Source organism: Balaenoptera borealis (assembly GCF_965194805.1).
Source record: "Balaenoptera borealis genome assembly, chromosome: 6".
Taxonomy (NCBI): Eukaryota; Metazoa; Chordata; class Mammalia; order Artiodactyla; family Balaenopteridae; genus Balaenoptera; species Balaenoptera borealis.
The window spans coordinates 48,463,121-48,479,984 of NC_138863.1; the positions used below are offsets into that span (position 1 = coordinate 48,463,121).

Consider the following 16,864-nt stretch of genomic DNA (forward strand, 5'->3'; position numbering starts at 1 on the left):
AGAAAGGACACAGTGTTGAACCAAAAATGTATTTAAAGAAATTATGACTGAAAACTTCTCAAATTTTGGAAATGACATAAGCATAGAGATTTAATAAACTGAACAGACACCAAATGCAATACTCAAGGAAATCCACACAAAAATATATCACAATTAAATTTCTGAAAACTGAAGACAAAAAAAAAAGTTTTTGAAATCACCCAGGAAGAAAGGATATGTGACTTATAAGAGAAAACCAATTTGAAATGCATTCAGTTTCTCATTTGAGACCATGGAAGCCAGAAGTACTCAAAGAAAACACCTATCAACTGTTTAGAACTCTGGAAAACAGTCAAAGGTTTATAGCTGAATCAAGAAAAAGGGAACTTTAGAAAGGTAGAAAAATGTGGTAGTTTTACTTGACCTTGCCCTAATTCCCTCCCCTTCATTGTGGTGGCTTGGAGATGGCACTCTTTGTTTCTAATGTAGAATCCTGGTCCCTGAAAACAGAGGGATCAGAGCAGAATTTATTATCGAAGAATTATGTCATTTATTCCATCTGGGGCTGCCTGAAGGACTGACTCAAGGTGCTTACCTTTGTTTTGCCTAAATCAGAATTCACTCAGTGTAGAAATGTGGTGGGTGTTTCTCAAAAATAGTTTAAGGTAAACAAACAACACAGAAACCTGCAATTTCCTGGAGCAAAAGGTTACAGTTGAAGCAAACAATGGAACAACTAAAATCTGGGAAAATAAATCTGGGGAAAGAGTTTCTTTGGAAAATTAGAGAATTCAAAAGTGCCCGTGTACACTGAGAAATTTGGAAAGTCATGTGTATGCCCTGGGCAGGGCACATACCCAGAACAAACCTGAGGGGACCCTAAGATTTTACCTCTTTGCTAGTCTCAGTGCCATCAGGAAGTAAAAGCTAAGGCAGAGTTGTAAACAGCCTAGCTAAGCATCAAAGGAGTCCCACAGTACAGAGCAAAAGTCTGCAATGACTGAGAGTTCTCTCTCTCTCTCTGCATTCTATCATTCAATGAAATATCTGTCAAAACATTAGCTGAACACAAGCTGAAGTAACAGAGAATTCAGAGATTATACATGACAAACTCATACATTTACAGAAATAGTTTTGAAGAGTCACTAAATAAACAGAGAAATTAATGAAAACTCTAAGGAAGAGAATCTACTTTTCATAGGTAACACATTAAAATGTTAAAAATGTCGATTTTTTAGTAAAATATTATAAATCATGTAAAAAAAAAACAAACGTGTCTCCCATTTATAGAGGAAGCTTTCAAAAAGTGTCCCTGAGGAAACAAAGATGTTGGATTAACTAAATACAGACTATAAATTGACTTTTAAATAGGTTCAAAAAGTTAAAGGAAACCATGGGCAAGAAGTAGTGGAAATCAGGAGAATGATGTATAAACTTGAATATGTCAATAAAGAGATAGAAATTGTAAAAAGGAACAAACTAATTCAGGAGCTTAAAATTGCAATAACTAAAATAAAAATTCATTAGAGAATCTCAATAGCAGATTTGAGCAGGCAGAAGATAGAATCAATAGAATAAGGTAGGATTAATGAACTTGAGGATAGATAATTGAAACTATTTCTTCTGAGGAACAGAAAGCATAAAGAATAAAAAAATTAAACAGACTCTTTTTGAATTATGGTTTTCTCAGGGTATATGCCCAGTAGTGGGATTGCTGGTCATATGGTAGTTCTATTTTTAGTTTTTTAAGGAACCTCCATACTGTTCTCCATAGTGGCTGTATCAATTTGCAGATCTATTTACAATAGCCAGGACATGGAAGCAACCTAAGTGTCCATCATCGGATGAATGGATAAAGAAGATGTGGCACATATATACAATGGTATATTACTCAACCATAAAAAGAAACGAAACTGAGTTTTTGTAGTGAGGTGGATGGAGTTAGAGTCTGTCATACAGAGTGAAGTAAGTCAGAAAGAGAAAAACAAATACAGTATGCTAACACATATATATGGAATCTAAGGGAAAAAAAAGGTCATGAAGAACCTAGTGATAAGACAGGAATAAAGGCACAGACCTACTAGAGAATGGACTTGAGGATATGGGGAGGGGGTAGGGTAAGCTGTGACAAAGTGAGAGAGTGGCATGGACATATATACACTACCAAACGTAAAATAGATAGCTAGTGGGAAGCAGCCGCATAGCACAGGGAGATCAGCTCGGTGCTTTGTGACCACCTAGAGAGGTGGGATAGGGAGGGTGGGAGGGAGGGAGGTGCAAGAGGGAAGAGATATGGGAACATATGTATAAGTATAACTGATTCACTTTGTTATAAAGCAGAAACTAACACACCATTGTAAAGCAACTATACTCCAATAAAGATGTTAAAAAAAAAAAATTAAACAGAGACTAAAAGACCTGTGGATTATCATGAAGCATACCAACATATGCATAATGGGAATCCTAGGTGTAAAACAAAAAGATAAATGGGGCAGAAAGAATAAGTGAAGATATAATAGCTGAAACTTTTTGAATTTTATAAAGAACATTAATCTACACAATAAAGAAGCTTAAAAAGTCAGAGGAAAATAAACCCAAAGAAATCCATACAAAGACATATTGCAATAAGACAAAGAAAAAACCTTTGAAAGAAGCAAGAGAGAAGTGATTCCTCATGTATAGCAGTGTATCTTCAATAGGATTAATAGAAGATTTCTCATTTTAAACCACGGCAACCAGAAGGGAGTGGATGATATTTTTTAAATGGTAAAAGAAAAAATTGTCAACCAAGAATTTTATATTTGACAAAACTATCCTTCAAAAATAAGGAAGAAATTAAGATACTTCTAGGTTAAAAAAAAAAAAAAAAAAACTGAAAGAGTTTGGTACTAGTAGACCTGCTCTGCAATAAATGCTAAAAGGAGTCCTTCAGGCTGAAAGAAAAGGATACTAGTCGGTAACTCAAAACCATACAAAGAAATAAAGAACCAGATTAAAAGTAACTACATAGGCAAATATAAAAGCCAGTATTATTGTTATTTTGGTTTTTAACTTCTCTTTTTATTTCCTGTATTATTCAAAAGGCAAATGCATAAAACAATAATTATAGAATATATATTTATAAGTATACTATAGAAAGATGTAATTTGTGACTATCACAACATAAAGGGGAGGTGGAACTGTATAGGAAAAAATTTTGTATGCTATTGAAGCTAAGTAAATATCAATTAAAACTAGATTTTAATAAATTTAGGATATTAATTCCACTCTCCATGTTCTCTATTAAGAAAATATCTAAACAATAACACCAAAGGAAATGAGAACAGAAGCTAAATTGTACACCACAAAACTCTTAGAAAAAGAAGTCACTAATGGAGGTAACACTAATGGAGGGTCAAAAAATCTGAAAGACATGTTGAAAACAAATAGCAAAATGACAGAAATAAATTCTTCCTTTATAGTAATTACTTTAAAGGTAAATAGATTAAACTCTCCAATCAAAAAGCAGAGATTGACAGAATGGATAAAAAAAATTATCCAAATACATACTGTCTACCAGAGATTGACTTCACATCCAAAGACACAAATAGATAAAAGTGAAAAGATGAAAAAGACATTTTATACAAATAGTAACAAAAAAAAAAGCAGGAGTGACTATACTAATATCAGACAAAATGGACTTAAAGTCAAAAACTGTTACAAGAGACCAAGTCATATATTACATTTTGACAAAAGGGTCAATTCATCAGGAAGATATAACAATTATAAACATATATGCACCAACAACAGAGTCCCAAAATATATGAAGCAAATATCCACAGAACTGAAAAGAGAAACAGAGTTCTAAAATAGTTGTTAGAGTTTTCATTATCACATTTTCAGTTAGGATAGAATATCTAGACAGAAGCTTAGTAAGGAAATACTGGACTTGAACAACTCTGCATGTTTTCTAGACATGTATAGAACACTTATCCAACAAAAGCAGAATACACATTCTTTTCAGGTGTACATGGAACATTCTGCAGGCTAGACCATACTTTAGTCCACAAAACAAGTCTCAATAAATTTAGAATTCATATAGTGTCTTTTTTGATGACAAAATTATTTGAATACATAGTTCTCAAAAAACAATACAAATGACAAATAAACAAATGAAATGATGGTCAATATCATCAGTCGTTAGGGAAATGCAAATCAAAACTATAAAAGACTACTTCTTACCAACCATGATGGCTATAATTAAAATGAGAGAATAACAAGTGTTGGTGAGGATGTGAAGAATTTGAAACCCTCATATATTGCTGGTGGTGATTTAAAATGGTGCAGCTGCTTTCAAAAATAATTTGGTGGTTCCTTAAAATGTTAACTATAGTTACTATATGACCCAGTAATATTATTTCTACGTGTATACCCAAGGTAAATAAAAACCTATATCCACACAGAAGCTTATGAAGAATGTTCATAACATTATTCGTAATAGCAAAAAAAGTGGAAACAATCCAAATGTTTATCAATTATTGAATGGATAAATAACATGTGACATATCCATACAATGGAATAGTATTTGACCATAGAAAGGAATGACGTAGTGAGTCAAGCCACAACAAGGGTAAACTTTGAAAACATTATGCTTAGTGAAAGAGCCATTTACTAAAATCTACATATTATATGGTGTAATTTATAGAAAATGTTCAGAATAAGCAAATATATAGAGATAGAAAAAAAAATTACTGGTTGCCTAGGCCTGGGGTATAGGGAGGTAAGGAATGGAGAGTGATCGCAAATTAATGTGGTGTTTCTTTGGAGATGATGAAAATGTTCTAAGATTAGATTGAGATGATGTGTGCATAACTCTGTGAATCTAGTAAAACCCTAAATTTTACACTTTAAGTAGATGGATTTTTATGGCATGTGAATTATTCCTCAATACAGCTGTTAAAAAAACAACAACATTTAGAACTAAATTATGAAGATGCATTTGACTAATTATCAATTAAAGTTTTTTCTTTGTGTAGACAGTTGTCTAGTTGTTGGAGATAGGGCTGAATTCTGCTGCTTGATGTCCAAACTTTCTGGTGATTGCTTACAACTTTCAAACTCTGAATGTCGTTCATATATTTCAAGTTGCATGATTCACCCATTTGGATTGTCTTGGACTGACCTCATTAATGCTCTCTGCCTTATTGGATGATCACCTGTTCTTGTGCCTAGCTGAATCTTGAACTACAAAGATATAAAAATGGACAAAATTATTTGCTAAAACAAACCACTCATCATCTCTATAACTATCTTTGATCATAGTACTTGAAAAATTAGAACGTTATGAAATTATTTCATATCAGTTTATATATCTAAGATTCAGTTTTTTAATTAAGATACAAGATATTAAGAAATGTAAGTAGTAGATGAATAATGAAAGCATTTATAACTCTATACATACTTAATATCTTTTTCTTTAAAATGTAACATTTTTTCTTTTTTGTTAAAAAAACATTTACATGTCATTTGGCATCAAATATGTGGCTCAAGAGTACTCTATGAATAAAGTAAAACAGGAAAATTCCCTAAAAGAACGAGCCGATTTTTTAATTTGACAACTAAACTTATAAAACAATCAATCTTACTTTCTCATGAAGATTTATCCATGAGATGGCAGTATCATATTAACACTTTCATAATTATTTCCTTTATTGTTTAGCATAAACTAATAAAATTTTGCTCTAAGATTGCAAACACACACACACAGATTAAATGCTATATGCATATTAAATTTTTATTTATCATTATATGATATTTATAAATGGCCATTTCCTATTGATTATAGGGTCACAAATAGATAAGGAAAAATCATTATCGTCATTACTTGAATATATATTTAAAAAGTTGTCATCTTTAAATATATCTGCTTGGAAATATTACTCTTATAAGTAGCTGAAAAATAAAATACATCTGAAACTTTTATATATAATTACTAAATATTAGAGTTGTTTATTTTTGGAATATATTACAATTTAAAATCAAGAGGCAGGTATCAAGAGTTTTGCTCCACCAATAATATTCTTTCCCTCTCCTTCACTTTCTTTTTATTTCCGAAAAACAGAACCTTAAAAAAAGTCATACTGTAATTCTAGCTTTAAATTATATAATTGATATAAAATAAACACTAATATGGAAAGTATTTTCATGAATTCCATAAATACATGTATAGTTATGATGTCTCATTTTATTATTTTTGCAGATATTTGAGTGAATTGGACAGTAAAATAGAACTTCTGAGGAAACTTTTCCAAACTATGTTTAGCACCCTCTCATTTTGCTATATTGAATGAGGCAAGTTTGGGGTTGTAGTTTGAAAACTCTACACATTTTTAAAGCATATCCCTGATTGAGGTACACTGACATGGACGGACAGTAATAAACTAAAGATATTTTGGTGTCTGTTTCATACTTGTATTTCTATAGTGAAACATTCTTAGAATGTGAAATGGTATAGAAAGTATTCTTCTTAATACACACAAACAAACTGTAAAATAAAGATTATGATCCCCATTTTATACAAGTAAAAACTCGGTCACAGGAAGTTCAATAGTTAGGTCTCATTCTTTATATCTCTCTTTCTTTTTCTTCCTTCCTTTCTCCCTCCCTCCCTGCCTCTCCTTCCTTCCTTCCTCTTTCTTTCTTTCTTTCTTTCTTTCTTTCTTTCTTTCTTTCTTTCTTTCTTTCTTTCTTTCTTTCTTTCTTTCTTTCTCTTTTTCTTTCTTTCTTTCTTTCTTTCTTTCTTTCTTTTCTTTCTTTCTCTTTCTTTCTTTCTTTCTTTCTTTCTTTCTTTCTTTCTTTCTTTCTTTCTTTCTTTCTTCTTTCTTTCTTTCTCTTTCTTTCTTCCCTCCTTTCTTTCTTTCTCTTCTCCTTTGTCTATTTCTTTTTCCTTTATCCTTCCTCTTTCTTTTTTTTCTTTCCCTTTTATTCTTTTCTCTTTCTCCGCCCTCTTTTCTTTTCTTCCCTCCATCCTATTGAACTCTTACAATTTTCCAGGCACTAGACTGATGCGTTTTCCAACTTTCTTCTTTGCAATCCTAAAAGCTTGCTTTTGAAGAAGGAAATACTATTAAATCCACTGACAGAAAAATATACTGATTCAAAGAAAGTTTATGGGATTATTCAAGACTATGGATTTAGTACATGGCAGGTAGATGTGCTGTTGAAACTCAATTTGCTCAGACTCCAGAGAGTATGGTTTTTAGTATTTTACCATTCTCCTCAGGTAGTTATTTCCTAATGAGCATACTGCTTCATTAACTAATTAAATGCTCATATCCTTATTCACTATTCACACTCCATCATGAATCAATGGCAACCACTCATCTGTCCCTATAGATTAGTTTTGCATTTTCTAGAATTTTATATAAATGGAGTCACAGAGGATGCACATGTTTCTGACAGACTTCTTTGGCACAGCATAGTGTTACTGATATCCACTCATTATTACATCAATACATTTTCCTTTTTATTGTTGAATAGCATTCCATTATAGTATATACAACAATTTGTTCATACATTTATCTTATGATGGTATTTGGGTAGTTTACAGTTTTAGGCTATAGTGAACTAAGTTACTATGACCATTTGTATCCCATCTAAGTGTTTGTGGGGAATAGGTTTTTTATTTATTTTGGGAAGATATCAAGGAGTGGAATTGCTAGATCTTATCCTAAGTATACATGTGTTTAACTTTATAAGAAACTGCCAAATTGATTTCCAAATGGTTTTAGTCCTTTACATTCCCAAAAGCAATGAATTGAAGTTCCAGGTGTTCAGCATCCTTGACAGCACTTGATATTTAGTCTTTTCCCTAATAACTATTCTAATGAGTATGTAGTTTTAATATGCATCTCCCTGATTAAAAATATTTTTGACATATTTTTATGCCCTTATAGAACATTTGTTTATCATCTATTTGAGAAGTATCTGTTCAAATTTTTTGTTCAGTTATTATTGGGATTATAGAGTTCCAAGTGTTTATTTTGTATAAAATTCCCTTGTTTTATATATATATATAGTGAATATTTTCCAAGCTGTGTATTGCCTTTTCATTTACTTAATGAAGTATTACAAATAATAGTAATTTTTAGTTTTTATATAGTTCACTTATCAATTATTTTAAATGCATCCCATTTTGAGTTCCTATGTAAGAATTTTAGCCCAATCCAGATTGTGAATATATTTTCCTACTTTCTTCTTTTTCTCCTAGAAATTTTATTTTTAGATTTATGATCTATTTCTGATTATTTTTTGTTGTGATGTAAAGCGTCAATTTTATATTTTTTCCCACAGAAACAGTATTTCCAGAGCCATATATTCATATTAATGTCCTTTCCCAGTTAAAATTAAAATAGCCATATATATGGCAATATATTTTAATAATTTATTCTGATCCATTTATCTATATTTCTATCCTTATGCAAATATTGCTCTGTCTTGATTACTGCAGTTTTAGAGGAAGGGTAGAAACCAGGTAGTTAAAGCCCTCAAACTGTGTTTGCCCTCTTCAAACTTCATTAGTTTATTATAGGTTCTTTAATTTCCATATGAATTTGAAAGTCAGCTTACCAGTGTCTATACAAAATTTGCTGGGGTGTGTATTGAGATTGCTTTAAATGTACAGATCAATTTGACAGTAGCTATCATCTTTACAACATTGACTCTTTGAAACCATAAACAAGGTATATCTTTCCATTCATTTAAGCCTTCTTTAATTTTTAGCAGAGCTTTGTAGTTTTCAATACATAGTGTTGGAAATATTAAACTTTATCATTCTCTTTGTAATTGTGTTTACATTCTTGAATTTCATTTCTAATATTGTGGCTAGGATATAGAAACAAATGTATTTTGTATGTTCATGTTGCATCCTGAAACGTTGCAAAATTGACTTTTTTAATACTTGTAACTTGTTTGTAGATTTTTAAGTAAAAATTTTTATGTTTTATGTTATATGCAGATAAGCGGATTTTGTTTTTTTTTTACAAATATGTATGCCTTTTACTTTTTTTTTTTCTTCTCTTACTTTTCTGGCTAAGAACTCTAGCCCAAAGTTAAATAGAAGTGGTGAGATCACATATTCCTGTCTTCTGATCTTAGGAGGAAAGCATTCATTCGTTCTCAATTAAATATGTTGTTAATAGCTATACATTTTTCATGAATACCTTTTCTAGTTTAAGCAAAATCATTTTTCCCCTAATTTGCTGAGATATTTTATCATGAATGAATCTAGAGCTTGTCAAATGCTTTTCCCTGTACATATTGAGATGATTATGTTGTTTATTTTCTTTATTCTGTTGATATAGTGAATTAAATGGATTTTTTAAAAGTATTAAATCAAACTCAGATTCCTTGGATAAACTCCGTTGGGTCATCATTTATAATCATTTTTATATATTAGTAGATTCAATTCTTTTGTATGTACTTAAACATTTCCATATATGTGTTAAAGAGAAATACTGGTTTGTGGTATTGTAGTGTATGTATGTATGTGCTTAAATAAAAATTAGGTTGGTCTTATAAAATGAATTAGGAAGCATTGCTGTTATTCAACATTCTGAAACATTGTTGCAGGATTAACATTACTTTCATTTTTAAATATTTGAGAAAATTAGTCAGTGGAGGCATCCTGGCTTGGGATTGTTTTATAGGAAGATATTAATTATGAATTCAAAATCTTTGATGAGATCATCACATTTATTGGCATATTATTGTTCATATGTTCCCATAGTATATTGTTAAAATCTGAATTATTTCTAGTATTGCTCCTTTTTAATCCTGATCTTTTAAATGTGTGTTTTTATACTTTTTTATTAATTAGCCTAGCTGGAATTTTGTAAACTATGTTGATCTAGTAAAAGAACCATCTTTTGTTTTTATGAATATTTCCATTTAACTTTTTTTTTCATTAATTTTGACTCATCTTTATTTTACCTTCCTTCTACTTTCTTTGGGTTTTATTTGCTCTTCTTTATTCTAGTTTTCTTAAGTAGAATCCTACATATTGATTTGAGATATTTTTTCTATTTAAATTTTAGAGCTGTAATTTTCTTCTAAGCACTGCTTATTTCAAATATTTTTCTATTTTTACTTCAGATTTATTCTTTGACACATGATATTTAGTGATGTATTGTTTATTCTGCAAACATTTGAATATTTTTAATATATTTTTCTGGTTTTAAATTCTAGTTTAATTTCACGGTCATCTGAGATACTTTGTATGATTCCAGTTCTTTAAAATGTACTGAAACATATTCTGAGCCTGTTAAATAAGGAGAATTTAAAAAATATATTTAGGGATGCAGACGTGGAAAACAGATGTGTGGACATGGGGGGAAGGGGAGGTGGGATGAACTGGGAGATTAGGATTGACATATACACACTACCATGTGTAAAACTGATAACTAGTGGGAACCTGCTGTATAGCACAGGGAGCTTAGCTCACTGCTCTGTGATGACCTAGATAGGTGGGATGGAGGTGGGGGTGGGAGGGAGGTCCAAGAGGGAGGGGATATATGTATACATATAGCTGATTCACTTCGTTGTACAACAGAAACTAACACAACATTGTAAAGCAACTATACTCCAATAAAATAAAAAATATATATTGGCCAACATATTTATGATTTACATCACTCTCCTTTCTTTTGTGTAGATCCGTGTTTTCATCTGACATTTTTTTTTGTTTTACTACATTTCTTGTAGTGCTTGTCTGCTAGAAGTAAAGTCTATCAGCTTTTTGTTGTTGAAAACGTCTTTAATTTGCCTTAATTTTAGCAGAGTATTTTCTGTGGACATAGAATTGTAGAGTGACATTTTTTCTTCTTTTAATTCTTTAACAATTTCATTCTATTGTCGTCTTGGTTATGATTGTATTAGTGAGACGTATGTGGTATTTTTCTCTATGCAATGTGACTTTTTCTTAGACTATTTTTAGGTATCACTTTTATACTGAATTAGTAGTCAGAAACCCCCTAATAAATGAGAAGCCCAAGACCGTATGGTTTCACTGATAAATTCTACTTAACATTTAAAGATATAGTGCCAATCCTTCTCAGACTCTTTCAGAAAATTGAGGAGGGGGAAACACTTCCAATTTCATTTTATGAAGCCAGCATTATCATGGTACCAAAACCAGAAAAAGACATCAGAAGAAAACCAAAAAGCAATATTCCTGATTAATGCAGATGCAAAAATCCTCAATGAAATACTAAGAAACAAATTCAACAGCACATTAAAAGGATCATATATCATGATCTAGTGGGTTTTATCCATGGGATGAAAAGATGGTTCAACATATGCAGATCAATCAATGTGATACACCATATTAAGAGTACTAGGTTAAAAATCACAGTACATCTCAGTAGATGCAGAAAAAGCATCTAACTAGATTCAGTACCCTTTTATTATAAAAATACTCACTGGATTAGAAGTAAGTTTTCTCAACATAATAAAGAATATATATGAAACAACCCACAGCTATTATCACACTCAGTAATTAAAGACTAAAAGCTTTGCCTCTAAGAACAGAAAGAAAAAAATTTTTATTCACACTAGCATCAAAACAATGAAATACTTAGGAATAAACTTAACCAAGGAAGTGAAAGATTTACACACTGAAAACTCCAAAATACTGCTGAAACACAAATAAATTGAAACATCCCATGTTCATGGACTAGAAGATTTAACATTGTTAAAATTTCCAAAGTGATCTATAGATTCAATGCAATCCCTGTCAAAATCCCAGGGGGATTTTTACAGACATGTAAAAGACAGTTCTAAAATTCATATGTAACCAAGAATGACCTCAAGAGTCCAAACAGTCTTGAGAAAGAAGAACAAAGTTTTTTGAAGTCTCACACTTCTTGATTTCAAAACTTATCACAAAGCTACAATAATCAAGACAGTATAGTACTAGCATAAAGATAGGCCTATAGACCAATGGAACAGAATAGAGAGCCCAGAAAAAAATCCATGCATACACAGTCAACTAATCTTCAACAAAATTGCCAAGAATACACAATGGGAAATGCATGGTCTCTTTAACAAATGGTGTTGGGAAAACTGGATATACACATATGAAAGAATGGAATTTGGATCCTTATCTTACATCATACAAAAAATTCTCAAAATGAATCAAAGACTTAAACATAAGATCTGAAAAAATAAAATTCCTTGGAGAAATCATAGGCGCAAAACTTCATGTCATTGGTCTTGTCAATGAAACCAAAAGCACAGTCAACAGAAGCAAAAATGGACAGGTGGGGTTACATCACACTAAAAAAATCTTCTGCCCAGCAAAGGAAACAAGCAAAAGAGTGAAAAGGCAACCTCAGAATAGGAGAAATATTTGCAAACCACATATTTGATAAAAGAAAATATTTGCAAACCACATATCTAATACGATGTTAATGTTCAAAATATACAAGACACTCCAACTCTATAGCAAAAAAGCAAATAACCCATTAAAATGGGCAAAGGACTTGAAAAGACACTTTTCCAAATAAGACACACAAATGGCTAATAGGTTTATGAAAAGGTGCTCAAGATTACTAATCATCAAGAAAATGAAAATTAAAGCCACATGTGATATCATCTCACACCTGTTAGGATAGCCAATATCAAAAACAAAAAGGAAAACAAAATAAGTTTTGGAGAGGATGTGGGGAAATTAGAACCCTAATATGTGATTTGTGGGAGTATATGGAAATTTTTCCCAAAATTAAGATAGAACTACCGTGTGATTCAGCAATCTCACTTCTGAGTATATATCCAAAAGAACTGAAATCAGGATCTTCAAAAGATATTTGCTCTCCCAGGTTAATTGCAGCATTATTCATACTAGCCAAGAGGTGGAAACAACCTAAATGTCCACTGACAGATGAATGGGTAAAGAGTATGTGGTATGTGCATACATACAGCAGAGTATTATTAGGCCTTTAAAAAGAGAGAAATCCTGCAATATGCAGCAACATGGATGACATGGAAGATGTTATGCTAAATTACATTAGCCGGTCACAAGAAGGACAAATACTGCATGATTTCACTTACAAGAGATATCTAAATTAGCTAAATTCATGGAAGCAGAAAGTAGAATGGTGGTTGCCAGGGGTGGAGGTGGGGAAGATGGGAGTTGTTCACTGGGTATAATAGGAGTTGCTGTTCAATGGGTATAATGTTTTGTCGTGCAAGATGAAAAAGTTCTAGAGATCTGCTGTACAACATTTTGTGCTTATAGTTAACAATATTGAACCGTTCACTTAGAAATTTTTAAGAGGGTAGTCTCATGTGTTTTTTATCACAATTTAAAAAAATGTATTTACACACAGACTCAATTGTCACTTTATCACTGTGTTTTAGTAATTTGATTAATATATGCCTTGTGTGAGTTTCTTTGTATTTATGCAGTAGATACTGATTGTACTTCTTGGATCTGTGGTTTTATTGTGCTTCACACATTTGAAAAAAAAATGCTGGTCATTATTTCTTTAAGTATTTTTCTCTATCTCCTTCCCTTATCACTTTTCTGAGATACCAGTTACATGTATGTTAGATTGCTTGCTAATAGCACAGGTCAATTGGTTCTGGATATTCTTCCCCTTGTGCTTTTGTTTGCTATGTCTTAAATTTAGTGAATTACAGTTTCTAATCCACTGTTAACTAAAATAAGTTATTTCCCCTATTTTATCTATTTCATTTTTCATATCTAGAAGTATTATTTATTTATTTTTATTTAATTTCTTTTCACACTAAATTAATAATATACTTTAAATTTATGGACATATTTAAAATAAATGTATTGAAGTCCATTTCTAAGTCTTTTCTAATTCTTTTCAAATTGGGGATTCATTTTATTTTTTCATTTCTCCTAGTGATATATTTCTCTGTTTATTTGAATGTACAATTATTTTTAATAAGATGGTCAGTTTTATTGTTGTATATTTTATATTTTCAAGTGCCATATTATAAGTATTTCTTTAAAGATTGTTGACTTTGTTTTGGGAGTTAATTAACTAATGATTGACAGACTTGATCCTTCTGAGGCTGTTTTAAAGCCTTTTGTTTTTCTGGGGAAACAAAAACTTTTCTTTATTCTAGGGCTAGCTTAATTCTATATTAAGGTATGAATCTTCTGGAATCTCTGTTGAATGCTCTGGGTTTTCAAAAGGACCCTTAAATCTGGTTAGTTGGAGCTTCAGTGTCTCCCAGCCCTGTGTGAACTCAGGATTACTCACCTTACTTCTCCAAAGTCATTTCTCAATATTGTGAAATTTCATTCTACATATGCATATTTGTATTCTGCTAAGGACCCAAAGTGATCCATGTGAAGATTTATTGCATGCTTCCTCTGCATAGCTTCCTTTTCTCCAGTAGTCTGTCCTGCAAGATCTAGCTGCCTTAGCTTCTCAAAACTCCCATCTTTGTTTTCTCAACTTCGTGAGATAACTGGCTTATCATCGCTATAAATAAATATGTATGTATGTACCTATGTATATGTGTTGTACACACACACACACGTGCGCACACACAGATGTGCACACATACACACACTCAAGGGATGTAGACCTCAGCATCTTCCTTTGTTTTGATACAGGAGTAAAGCATTTGACTTCTGTATGTCACAGTTTGTGATTGGGAACAGGGCTTGTGCTAGACAGCATTTGACATAGCTCCCAGTGGTTCTCACATCTGGGTTTTCCAGCTCCTGTGTAATCCTCTCTTCCTGAGTGTGCACTGAGTGTAGACTTGCTTCTAAAAAATAGAATATGACAAAGGTGGTAGAATTTACCTGTATGATTACTCTATCAACATACTTTTTATGTTGCTAGCACTATTTCTTGCTAGCACACACTCTCTCTCTCTTGCTGGCACTCTCTTACCTTTTCATTTGGTCACTCTGATGAAGCTAGGTGTCATGTAAAATAATCTATAAGGAGGCAAGCCTAAATAGACATTTCTCCAAAGAAGACACACAGATGGCCAAGAGGCACAGGAAAATATGTTCAACATCGCTAATTATTAGAGAAATGCAATCAAAACTACAATGAGATATCACCTCATAGCAGTCAAAATGGCTATCATCAAAAAATCCACAAACAATAAATGCTGGAGAGGGTGTGGAGAGAAAGGAACCCTCCTACATTGTTGGTGGGAATGTAAATTGGTACAGCCACTATGGAGAACAGTATGGAGGTTTCTTTAAAAATTAAAAATAGAGCTACCATATGATCCTGCAATCCCACTCCTGGGCATATATCTGGAGAAAAACATAGTCCGAAAGGATACATGCACCCCAATGTTCATTGCAGCACTGCTTACAATAGCCAAGACATGGAAGCAACCTAAATGTCCATTGGCAGAGGACTGGATAAAGAAGATGTGGCACATATATACAATGGATTATTACTCAGCTATTAAAAAGAATGAAGTAATGCCATTTGCAGCAACATGGACGGACCTAGAGATTGTCGTACTGAGTGAAGTAAGTCAGACAGAAAGAGAAATATCATTTATAAGTGGAGTCTAAAAGAAATGATACAAATGAACTTACTTACAAAAGAGAAAGAGACGGAGTTAGAGAATGAACTTATGGTTAGCGGGGGGCGGGGTAGGGGGAGGTGGGGGAAGGGATAGTTAGGGAGTTTGGGATTGACATGTACACACTGCTATGTTTAAAATGGATAAACAACAAGGACCTACTGTATAGAACAGGGAACTCTGCTCAATATTATGTAACAACCTAAATGGGAGAAGAATTTGAAGAATAGATACATGTATATATATAACTGAATCATTTTGCTGTACACCTGAAGCTATCACATTATTAATCAACTATACTCCAATGTAAAATAAAAAGTTTAAAAAAAAAAGGCAAGGAATTAGGGGAGGCCTCCAGAAAATGGCTCTTGAAGAATTGAGGCCTCCGTTTAAAAGCCTGTGAGAAACTGAATTCTGCCAACTATCTCTGAATTAGTTTGGAAAGAGATCATGCGAACCTTGAGACAACTATGTCCGTGGCCCACATTATGTGCAGTCTTGTGAGAGATCTTGAAGAAATGGACCCAGCTATCCTGTGTCTCGATCCTTGACCACAGAAACCATGAGGTAATAAGTGCTTGTTATTTTAAGCTACTAAACTTTGGACTAATCGTTTATGTAGTAAGAGATAGCTAATATAGGACAACACCTTTGTTCCTTGGAATGTGGAATTAATTTTTCTGATTTTATTTTTTCTATGTAGTGTTCTTAATTTTTGGAGAGGGCAATGCGTATGAATACCATTTTTACATCTGCTTTAACTGGAAAACAAGTCTTTTTTTAGTTTCAAATAAATAGAAAATTATTATTTGCATACCAACAAATGCAAACATTCTTTAGTTAATCACAGTAAAATGTTATAGTGTGATGGAATCAAAATTAAAAGTTTCTAAAATTCAATTTTATTTATAAGGACTTAAAATATCAGTAATAGCTACTCTTTCCATGTTTAGTACACATGATATACAAATAAACTATATAAAACCAATTTTTATAGAAATATATTTATAGCATATCATTGACCAGACCATTTATCAAAAGAGCAAAGTGTAGAAACAGGAAATATTTCCTTCACAGTATATTAATTTGACTAGAATAATAAATACAAAATATCTTTTTGCATGATAACCATGTCCAGCATTATTGTGATCTTTGTCCTTTATTTAAAATTAAGAAGCCAAATATGTACCTTATGAGAAGATTTTAATCACAAAGCATTTTTTAAATTAATTTTTATTGGGGTATAGTTGCTTTACTATGTTGTGTTAGCTTCTACTGCACAGCAAAATGAATCAGCCATACATATACATAT

General features: G+C 32.0%; 1 protein-coding gene across 7 annotated transcripts in view; it reads left to right on the forward strand.

The window, feature by feature from the left end:
* LOC309631315 (uncharacterized protein) overlaps positions 1-16,864 on the forward strand; it is a 644,789-nt gene that overhangs the window by 112,436 nt on the left and 515,489 nt on the right. For 2 of the 7 annotated variants that reach the window (XM_082397622.1, XM_082397623.1), the window contains exon 1: positions 6,827-16,119. The exons of the other annotated variants lie outside the window; for them this stretch is intronic. In XM_082397622.1, coding sequence (XP_082253748.1) covers positions 16,115-16,119 — 5 coding nt within the window. In that variant the 5' untranslated portion in view covers positions 6,827-16,114. Of the gene's footprint in view, positions 1-6,826; positions 16,120-16,864 lie in introns of those variants that run through there. 7 annotated transcript variants of the gene reach the window in all.